This window comes from Salvelinus fontinalis, chromosome 21, assembly GCF_029448725.1.
Source record: "Salvelinus fontinalis isolate EN_2023a chromosome 21, ASM2944872v1, whole genome shotgun sequence".
Classification (NCBI taxonomy): domain Eukaryota; kingdom Metazoa; phylum Chordata; class Actinopteri; order Salmoniformes; family Salmonidae; genus Salvelinus; species Salvelinus fontinalis.
This window is the reverse complement of record NC_074685.1, coordinates 128,373-144,137: the sequence shown is the minus strand read 5'-3', so window position 1 is coordinate 144,137 and position 15,765 is coordinate 128,373. Positions and strand designations below refer to the sequence as shown.

Genomic DNA, 15,765 nt, shown 5'->3' with positions numbered 1-15,765 from the left:
TAACACAAAGATCCACTGTACTAGTTGTTCAGGATCTGGTCTTGTCCCATCTTGATTACGTTCTGGTAATATGGTCAGGTACAGCAAAGAAAGACATAGAAAACCTGCAGCTGGCTCAAAACAGAGCAACACGCCTTGCCCTTAAATTTTTTTTTTTACCTTTATTTAACTAGGCAAGTCAGTTAAGAACACATTCTTATTTACAATGACGGCCTACCGGGGAACAGTGGGTTAACTGCCTTGTTCAGTTGCAGAACGACAGATGTTTTAACTTGTCGGCTCGGGGATTCGATCCAACAACCTGCCCCCTCAGAACTAACATCTACAACATGCATCAATGTCTTTTACAGTCGAAGGTTGAGGAGAAAATGGACTACTTTTTCTTCCAGTCTTTCTATGAAACATTTGTGTGTCTATTTGCATACGCTTCCAACAGACATACAGCACCAGATGGGTTTCTTCACTGTAGCCAAACCCCCCCAAAACAGATTTAATGCGTCGCTTAGTTATGTATAGAGCCATGCGATGGTGGAATGCTCTGCCACCAGAGGTTACTCAGGCAACAAAAAGCAGGTTACCTTTCAAAAAACAGATACATAACATCTTGTCTCACAGTGCCTCTCTTCTATCTAAAAAATGTTATGTAACTGTACTGTATATAACAACATGTGTATATGAATAGTGTGTAATAAATAGTATTTTTTGTTGTCTCTTGTCTCTTATTTTATTCGATTTGATCGACACTCTAAAATCTCCTTTTCCCTTCATGTGCTCCCTCAATAGGATCCAAACGGCTCAAAGCACTGAAACACCCACAGAAGTGAACTGAGGAGAATGACATGTATAAATGCAGACTAGCAATTAAATAAATAAAAATTCTGACAGCTCAACTACAGTAAGACATAATAACAATGATTCATATTGAAAACTTGTAAACAGAGGTTCTCTATCATTTACTGTAAATGTTCATTGCCATGTAAGCAGACAGACAGTATGATAATAGATCAGATATCTGAGCTTGATTACCAGTATTTAACTAGAGACCGTATTCTTAAAGCGTTATAAAAATAGGAGCGCTGATCTAGGATCAGATCCCCATTGTCTAATCATCTCATAATCATATATGTATAAAGGCAAAACTGATCCTAGGTCAGCACTCTGATATGCTTTATGAACACTGGCCCATGATATGCTGTTAAACTAGCCCCAGAGGATCCACTTGGGACGTCCCCGTTCACTGTGTGCAACAGATGCTAAACAGCACAATAAATAATTTTCTCCTGCATGACTAGATTAGCGGGGGGAGACGCTACTTAGCGTTAGCTCGTTTCCCTTGACCTACAGTGATGAAGTAGCATTAGCACGGCATTAGCTCGTTTCCTTTGACCTACAGTGATGAAGTAGCATTAGCACAGCTTTGGCCCGTTTCCCTTGACCTACAGTTATAAAGTAGCATTAGCACTTTTTCCCTTAACCTACAGTGATGAAGTAGCATTAGCACAGCGTTAGCTCGTTTCCCTTAACCTACAGTGACGAAGTAGCAATTGCACAGCATTAGCACGTTTCCCTTAACCTACAGTGATGAAGTAGCATTAGCACAGCGTTAGCTCATTTCCCTTAACCTACAGCGATGAAGTAGCATTAGCACAGCATTAGCTCATTTCCCTTAACCTACAGCGATGAAGTAGCATTAGCACAGCATTAGCTCATTTCCCTTAACCTACAGCGATGAAGTAGTATTAGCACAGCATTAGCTCGTTTCCCTTAACCTACAGCGATGAAGTAGCATTAGCACAGCGTTAGCACGTTTCCCTTAACCTACAGTGATGAATTAGCGTTAGTACATTTCCATTGTCCTACAGTGATGAAGTAGCATTAGAACAGCGTTAGCACGTTTCCCTTAACCTACAGTGATGAATTAGCGTTAGTACATTTCCATTGTCCTACAGTGATGAAGTAGCATTAGCACAGCGTTAGCTCGTTTCCATTGACCTACAGTGATGAAGACAAACAGTGTGCTAACGCGACTGGATCTAACTTCAGAAATTATTCACACTCCTTGACATTTTCCACATTTTGTTGTGTTACAGCCTGAATTTAAAATGGATTACATGTAGATTTTATTGTCATTCGCCTACACAGAATACCCCATAACATCAAAGTGGAATTAAAAGCTGAAATGTCAATAATTATTTAACCCCACTTGTTATGTCAAGCCTAAATAAGTTCAGAAGTAAAACTTTGCTTAACAAGTCACACAATAAGTTGCATGCAATAATAGTGTTTAACATAATTTTTTGAATGACTACCTCATCTCTGTACCCCACACATACAATTATCTGTAAGGTCCCTCAGTCGAGCAGTGAATTTCAAACACAGATTCAACCACAAAGACCAATGAGGTTTTCCAGAGCATCGCGAAGAAGAGCACCTACTGTTAGATCAAAAAAATACAAAAGCAGACATTGAATATCCCTTTGAGCATGGTGAAGTTATCAATTACACTTTGTATGGTGTATCAATACACCCAGTTATTACAAAGGTAGGGGTGTCCTTCCTAACTCAGTTGCTGGAGAGGAAGGAAACCATTCAGGGATTTCACCATGAGGCCAATGGTGACTTGAAAACAGTGAGAGAGTTTAATGGCTGTGATGGGAGAAAACTGAGGATGGATCAACAACATTGTAGTTACTCCACAAAACTAACCTAATTGACAGAGTGGAAAGAAGGAAGCCAGTACAGAATACAAATATTCCAAAACATGCATCCTGTTTGCAACAAGGCACTAAAGGAATACTGCAAAAAATGTGGCAAAGCAATTCACTTTTGTCCTGAATACAAAGTGTTATGTTTGGGGCAAATCTAATACAACACATTACTGAGTACCACTCTCCATATTTTCAAGCATAGTGGTGGCTGCATCATGTTATGGGTATGCTTGTTGTCGTTAAGGACTGGGTCGTTTTTCAGGATAAGAAAGAAACTGAATGGAGCTAAGCACAGGCTAAATCCTAGAGGAAAACCTGGTTCAGTCTGCTTTCCACCAGACACTGGGAGACAAATTCACCTTTCAGCAGGAAAATAACCTAAAACACAAGTTCAAATCTACACTGGAGTTGCTTACCAAGAAGACAGTGATTGTCCCTGAGTGGCTGAGTTACAGTTTTGACTGAAATCCACTTGAAAATCTATGGTAAGACCTGAATATGGTTGTCTAGAAATGATCAACAACCAGATTATAATGGGCAAATGTTGCGCAATCCAGGAGTGAAAATCTCTTAGAGACTTACCCTGAAAGACTCATAGCTGTAATCGCTGACAAAGATGCTTCTACAAAGCATCAACTCAGGGCTGATGAATACTTATATAAAATTTGATATTTTCTGTATTTAATTTTCAAAACATTTGCAAACATTTCTAAAATCATGTTTTCACTTTGTCATTATCGGGTATTGTGTAGACGGGTGAGAACACGTTTTATTACATCCATTTTGAAATTAGGTCGTAACACAACAAAATGTGGAATTGGTTCATTATAAATACTACGAATAGGTTCTGAAGGCACTGTAAACTACACCGCAAGCCTACACACCAAAGTACCAAGGGTGGCCAATATTATTGATTGTTTATTTACATGCAAAACATGCTGGGTGGAAGGAAATCATGTCAGAGGCTAGCTGGGAATAACAGGTGTGGATGGGTCCATAAATACATCCTGGTTGGAGGATGGCCAGAATCAAGAGAAAATAAACAGAGAGACTCTTCCAACTGGGAATCAGGGCTGGATGTGAGGATGAGAGGGGAGAAGGTAGTTAACAGGACTGGATGTGAGGATGACAGGGGAGAAGGTAGTTAACTGATAGGCTGAAAGTAACTGTGAAAAAGACTGCTCATCCCGTACCTTTGTTAGTCCTGAAGTGGATGGGGTCTGACAGGGGAGAAGGTAGTTAACAGGACTGGATGTGAGCTAGCTAGTCATCCCGTACCTTTGTTAGTCCTGAAGTGGATGGGGTCTGACAGAGGAGAAGGTAGTTAACAGGACTGGATGTGAGCTAGCTAGTTATCCCGTACCTTTGTTAGTCCTGAAGTGGATGGGGTCTGACAGAGGAGAAGGTAGTTAACAGGACTGGATGTGAGCTAGCTAGTCATCCCGTACCTTTGTTAGTCCTGAAGTGGATGGGGTCTGACAGGGGAGAAGGTAGTTAACAGGACTGGATGTGAGCTAGCTAGTCATCCCGTACCTTTGTTAGTCCTGAAGTGGATGGGGTCTAACAGGGGAGAAGGTAGTTAACAGGACTGGATGTGAGCTAGCTAGTTATCCCGTACCTTTGTTAGTCCTGAAGTGGATGGGGTCTGACAGAGGAGAAGGTAGTTAACAGGACTGGATGTGAGCTAGCTAGTCATCCCGTACCTTTGTTAGTCCTGAAGTGGATGGGGTCTAACAGGGGAGAAGATAGTTAACAGGACTGGATGTGAGCTAGCTAGTTATCCCGTACCTTTGTTAGTCCTGAAGTGGATGGGGTCTGACAGGGGACCCACTCCCTTGGCATTCTTAGCCTGGATCCTGAAGTAGTAGACGGTGTCCAGGTTCAGGTCCATCACCTGGTGGGTTAGACGGTCTCCACTGATACTCTCCATTACCCAGTCATCTATAGGCATGTTCTTGTCCAGGGTGTAGTACAGGATATAGCCTGGTAGAGAAACAACACACAGAGGAAGGCTGATTAACCCTAACCGTAACCCAGTCATCTATAGGCATGTTCTTGTCCAGGGTGTAGTACAGGATATAGCCTGGTAGAGAAACAACACACAGAGGAAGACCGATTAACCCTAACCATAACCCAGTCATCTATAGGCATGTTCTTATCCAGGGTGTAGTACAGGATATAGTCTGGTAGAGAAACAACACACAGAGGATGACCGATTAACCCTAACCGTAACCCAGTCATCTATAGGCATGTTCTTGTCCAGGGTGTAGTACAGGATATAGCCTGGTAGAGAAACAACACACAGAGGAAGACCGATTAACCCTAACCGTAACCCAGTCATCTATAGGCATGTCCGTACAGCATATAGCCTGGTAGAGATGAAAGGTAACACACAATAGACTCCATTACCCAGTCATCTATTAGGCATGTTCTTATCCAGGGTGTAGTGCAGGATACGTCATTCAGTATGATGAGCAGAGATAACCTGATACCCTAAAGGTAATTCAGTACGATGAGCAGAGATAACCTGATACCCTAAAGGTAATTCAGTATGATGAGCAGAGATAACCTGATACCCTAAACGTCATTCAGTACGATGAGCAGAGATAACCTGATACCCTAAAGGTCCATTCAGTACGATGAGCACAGATAACCTGGTACCCTAAAGGTCATTCAGTACGATTAGCAGAGATAACCTGATAGCCTAAAGGTCATTCAGTATGATGAGCAGAGCTAACCTGATACCCTAAAGGTCATTCAGTACGATGAGCAGAGATAACCTGATACCCTAAAGGTAATTCAGTACGATGAGCAGAGATAACCTGATACCCTAAAGGTCATTCAGTACGATGAGCAGAGATAACCTGATACCCTCAAGGTCATTCAGTATGATGAGCAGAGCTAACCTGATACCCTAAACGTCATTCAGTACGATGAGCAGAGATAACCCGATACCCTCCAGGTCATTCAGTACGATGAGCAGAGATAACCTGATACCCTAAAGGTCATTCAGTACGATGAGCAGAGATAACCCGATACCCTCCAGGTCATTCAGTATGATGAGCAGAGCTAACCTGATACCCTAAACGTCATTCAGTACGATGAGCAGAGATAACCCGATACCCTCCAGGTCATTCAGTACGATGAGCAGAGATAACCTGATACCCTAAAGGTCATTCAGTACGATGAGCAGAGATAACCCGATACCCTCCAGGTCATTCAGCCTTAAAACAGTGTACTGCACCACTCAGTCCACTCTGTCCACTCTTTAAAGATTGCAGTAGAAGCCTGGTATTTGACTGACTGCTTCCCAAAGGACAGATTGACTGACTGTGTCCCAAAGGACAGATTGACTGACTGTGGTCCCACATAGTTAGTGTGGTTGAGCAGGAAACAAGGAAACAGTATCCATCCACCACACAGCTCTGTCCGCAGGGAGCACTCTACTGGCCGTAGTCTGACTTCAGTAGTCATCAGGATCATTACTGGAGACTGATTTACAACATCGAGGAGAGGAGAGGACTGGAGGAGGGGAGGAGAGGAGAAGGAGAGGATGGGGGAGGGGGGAATAGGGGAGGAAAAGGGGGGTAGAGTGGAGGAAGAAGAGGACGGGAGGAGAGGAATGGAGGGGGAGGAGGGGAAGAGAGGAATGGAGGTTGAGGAGGAGGGGGGGAGGAGGGAAGGAGGAGGAGGAGGAGGAGGAGGAGGAGGAGGAGGAGGGGAGGAGAGGAAGGGAAGGGAGGAGAGGAAGGGAGGAGAGGGAGGGAGGGAGGGGTGGAGAAGGAGAAGAAGGGAGGGGGAGGAGGACTATGGGTCTTCTATGGGAGAATGGGAGGGTAGTGCTTGGGTCCAGGGTGGAGACAGTAACAGTACTATAGACTAGATAAAGGGTCCAGAATGGAGACAGTAACAGAACTATAGACTAGATAAAGGGTCCAGGGTGGAGACAGTAACAGTACTATAGACTAGATAAATGGTCCAGGGTGGAGACAGTAACAGAACTATAGACTAGATAAAGGGTCCAGGATGGAGACAGTAACAGAACTATAGACTAGATAAAGGGTCCAGGATGGAGACAGTACTATAGACTAGATAAAGGGTCCAGGGTGGAGACAGTAACAGAACTATAGACTAGATAAAGGGTCCAGGGTGGAGACAGAACTATAGACTAGATAAAGGGTCCAGGGTGGAGACAGTAACAGTACTATAGACTAGATAAAGGGTCCAGGATGGAGACAGTAACAGTACTATAGACTAGATAAAGGGTCCAGGATGGAGACAGAAATATAGACTAGATAAAGGGTCCAGGGTGGAGACAGTAATAGTACTATAGACTAGATAAAGGGTCCAGGGTGGAGACAGTAACAGTACTATAGACTAGATAAAGGGTCCAGGGTGGAGACAGTAACAGTACTATAGACTAGACAAAGGGTCCAGGGTAGAGACAGTAACAGTACTATAGACTAGATAAAGGGTCCAGGATGGAGACAGTAACAGTACTATAGACTAGATAAAGGGTCCAGGGTGGAGACAGTAACAGTACTATAGACTAGATAAAGGGTCCAGGGTGGAGACAGTAACAGTACTATAGACTAGATAAAGGGTCCAGGGTGGAGACAGTAACAGTACTATAGACTAGATAAAGGGTCCAGGATGGAGACAGTACTATAGACTAGATAAAGGGTCCAGGGTGGAGACAGTAACAGTACTATAGACTAGACAAAGGGTCCAGGGTGGAGACAGTAACAGTACTATAGACTAGATAAAGGGTCCAGGATGGAGACAGTAACAGTACTATAGACTAGATAAAGGGTCCAGGGTGGAGACAGTAACAGTACTATAGACTAGATAAAGGGTCCAGGGTGGAGACAGTAACAGTACTATAGACTAGATAAAGGGTCCAGGGTGGAGACAGTAACAGTACTATAGACTAGATAAAGGGTCCAGGATGGAGACAGTACTATAGACTAGATAAAGGGTCCAGGGTGGAGACAGTAACAGTACTATAGACTAGATAAAGGGTCCAGGATGGAGACAGTAACAGTACTATAGACTAGATAAAGGGTCCAGGATGGAGACAGTAACAGAACTATAGACTAGATAAAGGGTCCAGGGTGGAGACAGTAACAGTACTATAGACTAGATAAAGGGTCCAGGGTGGAGACAGTACAATAGACTAGATAAAGGGTCCAGGGTGGAGACAGTAACACTACTATAGACTAGATAAAGGGTCCAGGGTGGAGACAGTACTATAGACTAGATAAAGGGTCCGGGGTGGAGACAGTAACAGTACTATAGACTAGATAAAGGGTCCAGGGTGGAGACAGTAACAGTACTATAGACTAGATAAAGGGTCCAGGGTGGAGACAGTAACAGTACTATAGACTAGATAAAGGGTCCAGGGTGGAGACAGTAACAGTACTATAGACTAGATAAAGGGTCCAGGGTGGAGACAGTACTATAGACTAGATAAAGGGTCCGGGGTGGAGACAGTAACAGTACTATAGACTAGATAAAGGGTCCAGGGTGGAGACAGTACTATAGACTAGATAAAGGGTCCAGGGTGGAGACAGTAACAGTACTATAGACTAGATAAAGGGTCCAGGGTGGAGACAGTAACAGTACTATAGACTAGATAAAGGGTCCAGGGTGGAGACAGTACTATAGACTAGATAAAGGGTCCAGGGTGGAGACAGTAACAGTACTATAGACTAGATAAAGGGTCCAGGGTGGAGACAGTAACAGTACTATAGACTAGATAAAGGGTCCAGGGTGGAGACAGTACTATAGACTAGATAAAGGGTCCGGGGTGGAGACAGTAACAGTACTATAGACTAGATAAAGGGTCCAGGGTGGAGACAGTAACAGTACTATAGACTAGATAAAGGGTCCAGGGTGGAGACAGTAACAGTACTATAGACTAGATAAAGGGTCCAGGGTGGAGACAGTACTATAGACTAGATAAAGGGTCCAGGGTGGAGACAGTAACAGTACTATAGACTAGATAAAGGGTCCAGGGTGGAGACAGTACTATAGACTAGATAAAGGGTCCAGGGTGGAGACAGTACTATAGACTAGATAAAGGGTCCAGGGTGGAGACAGTAACAGTACTATAGACTAGATAAAGGGTCCAGGGTGGAGACAGTACTATAGACTAGATAAAGGGTCCAGGGTGGAGACAGTAACAGTACTATAGACTAGATAAAGGGTCCAGGGTGGAGACAGTACTATAGACTAGATAAAGGGTCCAGGGTGGAGACAGTACTATAGACTAGATAAAGGGTCCAGGGTGGAGACAGTAACAGTACTATAGACTAGATAAAGGGTCCAGGGTGGAGACAGTAACAATACTATAGACTAGATAAAGGGTCCAGGGTGGAGACAGTACTATAGACTAGATAAAGGGTCCAGGGTGGAGACAGTAACAGTACTTTAGACTAGATAAAGGATCCAGGGTGGAGACAGAACTATAGACTAGATAAAGGGTCCAGGGTGGAGACAGTAATAGTACTATATACTAGATAAAGGGTCCAGGATGGAGACAGTAACAGTACTATAGACTAGATAAAGGGTCCAGGGTGGAGACAGTAATAGTACTATAGACTAGATAAAGGGTCCAGGGTGGAGACAGTAACAGTACTATAGACTAGATAAAGGGTCCAGGGTGGAGACAGTAACAGTACTATAGACTAGATAAAGGGTCCAGGGTGGAGACAGTAACAGTACTATAGACTAGATAAAGGGTCCAGGGTGGAGACAGTACTATAGACTAGATAAAGGGTCCAGGGTGGAGACAGTAACAGTACTATAGACTAGATAAAGGGTCCAGGGTGGAGACAGTAACAGTACTATAGACTAGATAAAGGGTCCAGGGTGGAGACAGTAACAGTACTATAGACTAGATAAAGGGTCCAGGGTGGAGACAGTAACAGTACTATAGACTAGATAAAGGGTCCAGGGTGGACACAGTACTATAGACTAGATAAAGGGTCCAGGGTGGAGACAGTACTATAGACTAGATAAAGGGTCCAGGGTGGAGACAGTAACAGTACTATAGACTAGATAAAGGGTCCAGGGTGGAGACAGTACTATAGACTAGATAAAGGGTCCAGGGTGGAGACAGTACTATAGACTAGATAAAGGGTCCAGGGTGTAGACAGTAATAGTACTATAGACTAGATAAAGGGTCCAGGATGGAGACAGTAACAGTACTATAGACTAGATAAAGGGTCCGGGGTGGAGACAGTAACAGTACTATAGACTAGATAAAGGGTCCAGGGTGGAGACAGTACTATAGACTAGATAAAGGGTCCAGGGTGGAGACAGTAACAGTACTATAGACTAGATAAAGGGTCCAGGGTGGAGACAGTACTATAGACTAGATAAAGGGTCCAGGATGGAGACAGTACTATAGACTAGATAAAGGGTCCAGGGTGGAGACAGTAACAGTATTATAGACTAGATAAAGGGTCCGGGGTGGAGACAGTAACAGTACTATAGACTAGATAAAGGGTCCAGGATGGAGACAGTACTATAGACTAGATAAAGGGTCCAAGGTGGAGACAGTCCTATAGACTAGATAAACGGTCCAGGGTGGAGACAGTAACAGTACTATAGACTAGATAAAGGGTCCAGGATGGAGACAGTACTATAGACTAGATAAAGGGTCCAGGGTGGAGACAGTACTATAGACTAGATAAAGGGTCCAGGGTGGAGACAGTACTATAGACTAGATAAAGGGTCCGGGGTGGAGACAGTAACAGTACTATAGACTAGATAAAGGGTCCAGGGTGGAGACAGTACTATAGACTAGATAAAGGGTCCAGGGTGGAGACAGTACTATAGACTAGATAAAGGGTCCAGGGTGGAGACAGTACTATAGACTAGATAAAGGGTCCAGGGTGGAGACAGTAACAGTACTATAGACTAGATAAAGGGTCCAGGGTGGAGACAGTACTATAGACTAGATAAAGGGTCCAGGGTGGAGACAGTAACAGTACTATAGACTAGATAAAGGGTCCAGGGTGGAGACAGTACTATAGACTAGATAAAGGGTCCAGGGTGGAGACAGTACTATAGACTAGATAAAGGGTCCAGGGTGGAGACAGTACTATAGACTAGATAAAGGGTCCGGGGTGGAGACAGTAACAGTACTATAGACTAGATAAAGGGTCCAGGGTGGAGACAGTACTATAGACTAGATAAAGGGTCCAGGGTGGAGACAGTACTATAGACTAGATAAAGGGTCCAGGATGGAGACAGTACTATAGACTAGATAAAGGGTCCAGGGTGGAGACAGTAACATTACTATAGACTAGATAAAGGGTCCAGGGTGGAGACAGTAACAGTACTATAGACTAGATAAAGGGTCCAGGGTGGAGACAGTAACAGTACTATAGACTAGATAAAGGGTCCAGGGTGGAGACAGTAACAGTACTATAGACTAGATAAAGGGTCCAGGGTGGAGACAGTAACAGTACTATAGACTAGATAAAGGGTCCAGGGTGGAGACAGTACTATAGACTAGATAAAGGGTCCAGGGTGGAGACAGTACTATAGACTAGATAAAGGGTCCAGGGTGGAGACAGTAACAGTACTATAGATTAGATAAAGGGTCCAGGATGGAGACAGTAACAGTACTATAGACTAGATAAAGGGTCCAGGCTGGAGACAGTACTATAGACTAGATAAAGGGTCCAGGGTGGAGACAGTACTATAGACTAGATAAAGGGTCCAGGGTGGAGACAGTAACAGTACTATAGACTAGATAAAGGGTCCAGGGTGGAGACAGTAACAGTACTATAGACTAGATAAAGGGTCCAGGATGGAGACAGTAACAGTACTATAGACTAGATAAAGGGTCCAGGGTGGCGACAGTACTATAGACTAGATAAAGGGTCCAGGGTGGAGACAGTAACAGTACTATAGACTAGATAAAGGGTCCAGGGTGGAGACAGTACTATAGACTAGATAAAGGGTCCAGGGTGGAGACAGTACTATAGACTAGATAAAGGGTCCAGGGTGGAGACAGTAACAGTACTATAGACTAGATAAAGGGTCCAGGGTGGAGACAGTACTATAGACTAGATAAAGGGTCCAGGGTGGAGACAGTACTATAGACTAGATAAAGGGTCCAGGGTGGAGACAGTAATAGTACTATAGACTAGATAAAGGGTCCAGGGTGGAGACAGTACTATAGACTAGATAAAGGGTCCAGGGTGGAGACAGTACTATAGACTAGATAAAGGGTCCAGGGTGGAGACAGTAATAGTACTATAGACTAGATAAAGGGTCCAGGGTGGAGACAGTAATAGTACTATAGACTAGATAAAGGGTCCAGGGTGGAGACAGTAATAGTACTATAGACTAGATAAAGGGTCCGGGGTGGAGACAGTAACAGTACTATAGACTAGATAAAGGGTCCAGGGTGGAGACAGTAACAGTACTATAGACTAGATAAAGGGTCCAGGGTGGAGACAGTACTATAGACTAGATAAAGGGTCCAGGGTGGAGACAGTACTATAGACTAGATAAAGGGTCCAGGGTGGAGACAGTACTATAGACTAGATAAAGGGTCCAGGATGGAGACAGTAACAGTACTATAGACTAGATAAAGGGTCCAGGGTGGAGACAGTAACAGTACTATAGACTAGATAAAGGGTCCAGGGTGGAGACAGAACTATAGACTAGATAAAGGGTCCAGGGTGGAGACAGTAATAGTACTATAGACTAGATAAAGGGTCCAGGGTGGAGACAGTAACAGTACTATAGACTAGATAAAGGGTCCAGGGTGGAGACAGTACTATAGACTAGATAAAGGGTCCAGGGTGGAGACAGTAACAGTACTATAGACTAGATAAAGGGTCCAGGGTGGAGACAGTACTATAGACTAGATAAAGGGTCCAGGGTGGAGACAGTAACAGTACTATAGACTAGATAAAGGGTCCAGGATGGAGACAGTACTATAGACTAGATAAAGGGTCCAGGGTGGAGACAGTACTATAGACTAGATAAAGGGTCCAGTATGGAGACAGTAACAGTCCTATAGACTAGATAAAGGGTCCAGGGTGGAGACAGTACTATAGACTAGATAAAGGGTCCAGGGTGGAGACAGTAACAGTACTATAGACTAGATAAAGGGTCCAGGGTGGAGACAGTAACAGTACTATAGACTAGATAAAGGGTCCAGGGTGGAGACAGTACTATAGACTAGATAAAGGGTCCAGGGTGGAGACAGTAACAGTACTATAGACTAGATAAAGGGTCCAGGGTGGAGACAGTAACAGTACTATAGACTAGATAAAGGGTCCAGGGTGGAGACAGTACTATAGACTAGATAAAGGGTCCAGGGTGGAGACAGTAACAGTACTATAGACTAGATAAAGGGTCCAGGGTGGAGACAGTACTATAGACTAGATAAAGGGTCCGGGGTGGAGACAGTAACAGTACTATAGACTAGATAAAGGGTCCAGGGTGGAGACAGTACTAAAGACTAGATAAAGGGTCCAGGGTGGAGACAGTACTATAGACTAGATAAAGGGTCCAGGGTGGAGACAGTACTATAGACTAGATAAAGGGTCCAGGATGGAGACAGTAACAGTACTATAGACTAGATAAAGGGTCCAGGGTGGAGACAGTACTATAGACTAGATAAAGGGTCCAGGATGGAGACAGTAACAGTACTATAGACTAGATAAATGGTCCAGGGTGGAGACAGTACTATAGACTAGATAAAGGGTCCAGGATGGAGACAGTACTATAGACTAGATAAAGGGTCCAGGATGGAGACAGTACTATAGACTAGATAAAGGGTCCAGGGTGGAGACAGTAACAGTACTATAGACTAGATAAAGGGTCCATGATGGAGACAGTACTATAGACTAGATAAAGGGTCCAGGGTGGAGACAGTACTATAGACTAGATAAAGGGTCCAGGGTGGAGACAGTACTATAGACTAGATAAAGGGTCCGGGGTGGAGACAGTAACAGTACTATAGACTAGATAAAGGGTCCAGGGTGGAGACAGTACTATAGACTAGATAAAGGGTCCAGGGTGGAGACAGTACTATAGACTAGATAAAGGGTCCAGGGTGGAGACAGTACTATAGACTAGATAAAGGGTCCAGGGTGGAGACAGTAACAGTACTATAGACTAGATAAAGGGTCCAGGGTGGAGACAGTACTATAGACTAGATAAAGGGTCCAGGGTGGAGACAGTAACAGTACTATAGACTAGATAAAGGGTCCAGGGTGGAGACAGTACTATAGACTAGATAAAGGGTCCAGGGTGGAGATAGTACTATAGACTAGATAAAGGGTCCAGGGTGGAGACAGTACTATAGACTAGATAAAGGGTCCGGGGTGGAGACAGTAACAGTACTATAGACTAGATAAAGGGTCCAGGGTGGAGACAGTACTATAGACTAGATAAAGGGTCCAGGGTGGAGACAGTACTATAGACTAGATAAAGGGTCCAGGATGGAGACAGTACTATAGACTAGATAAAGGGTCCAGGGTGGAGACAGTAACAGTACTATAGACTAGATAAAGGGTCCAGGGTGGAGACAGTAACAGTACTATAGACTAGATAAAGGGTCCAGGGTGGAGACAGTAACAGTACTATAGACTAGATAAAGGGTCCAGGGTGGAGACAGTAACAGTACTATAGACTAGATAAAGGGTCCAGGGTGGAGACAGTAACAGTACTATAGACTAGATAAAGGGTCCAGGGTGGAGACAGTAACAGTACTATAGACTAGATAAAGGGTCCAGGGTGGAGACAGTAACAGTACTATAGACTAGATAAAGGGTCCAGGGTGGAGACAGTACTATAGACTAGATAAAGGGTCCAGGGTGGAGACAGTACTATAGACTAGATAAAGGGTCCAGGGTGGAGACAGTAACAGTACTATAGACTAGATAAAGGGTCCAGGATGGAGACAGTAACAGTACTATAGACTAGATAAAGGGTCCAGGGTGGAGACAGTACTATAGACTAGATAAAGGGTCCAGGGTGGAGACAGTACTATAGACTAGATAAAGGGTCCAGGGTGGAGACAGTAACAGTACTATAGACTAGATAAAGGGTCCAGGGTGGAGACAGTAACAGTACTATAGACTAGATAAAGGGTCCAGGATGGAGACAGTAACAGTTCTATAGACTAGATAAAGGGTCCAGGGTGGAGACAGTACTATAGACTAGATAAAGGGTCCAGGGTGGAGACAGTACTATAGACTAGATAAAGGGTCCAGGGTGGAGACAGTAACAGTACTATAGACTAGATAAAGGGTCCAGGGTGGAGACAGTACTATAGACTAGATAAAGGGTCCAGGGTAGAGACAGTACTATAGACTAGATAAAGGGTCCAGGGTGGAGACAGTAATAGAACTATAGACTAGATAAAGGGTCCAGGGTGGAGACAGTACTATAGACTAGATAAAGGGTCCAGGGTGGAGACAGTAATAGTACTATAGACTAGATAAAGGGTCCAGGGTGGAGACAGTAATAGTACTATAGACTAGATAAAGGGTCCAGGGTGGAGACAGTAATAGTACTATAGACTAGATAAAGGGTCCGGGGTGGAGACAGTAACAGTCCTATAGACTAGATAAAGGGTCCAGGGTGGAGACAGTACTATAGACTAGATAAAGGGTCCAGGGTGGAGACAGTAACAGTACTATAGACTAGATAAAGGGTCCAGGGTGGAGACAGTACTATAGACTAGATAAAGGGTCCAGGGTGGAGACAGTACTATAGACTAGATAAAGGGTCCAGGGTGGAGACAGTACTATAGACTAGATAAAGGGTCCAGGATGGAGACAGTAACAGTACTATAGACTAGATAAAGGGTCCAGGGTGGAGACAGTAACAGTACTATAGACTAGATAAAGGGTCCAGGGTGGAGACAGAACTATAGACTAGATAAAGGGTCCAGGGTGGAGACAGTAATAGTACTATAGACTAGATAAAGGGTCCAGGGTGGAGACAGTAACAGTACTATAGACTAGATAAAGGGTCCAGGGTGGAGACAGTACTATAGACTAGATAAAGGGTCCAG

At 44.0% G+C, this 15,765-nt stretch overlaps 1 protein-coding gene across 1 annotated transcript in view; it reads right to left on the bottom strand.

Moving 5' to 3' along the window:
* LOC129819106 (netrin receptor DCC-like) overlaps nt 1-15,765 on the bottom strand; it is a 241,853-nt gene that overhangs the window by 109,854 nt on the left and 116,234 nt on the right. Inside the window, exon 15 of the mRNA XM_055875675.1 lies at nt 4,497-4,691. Within this exon, the coding sequence (XP_055731650.1) occupies nt 4,497-4,691 (195 nt within the window). The remainder of the gene's footprint in view (nt 1-4,496; nt 4,692-15,765) is intronic.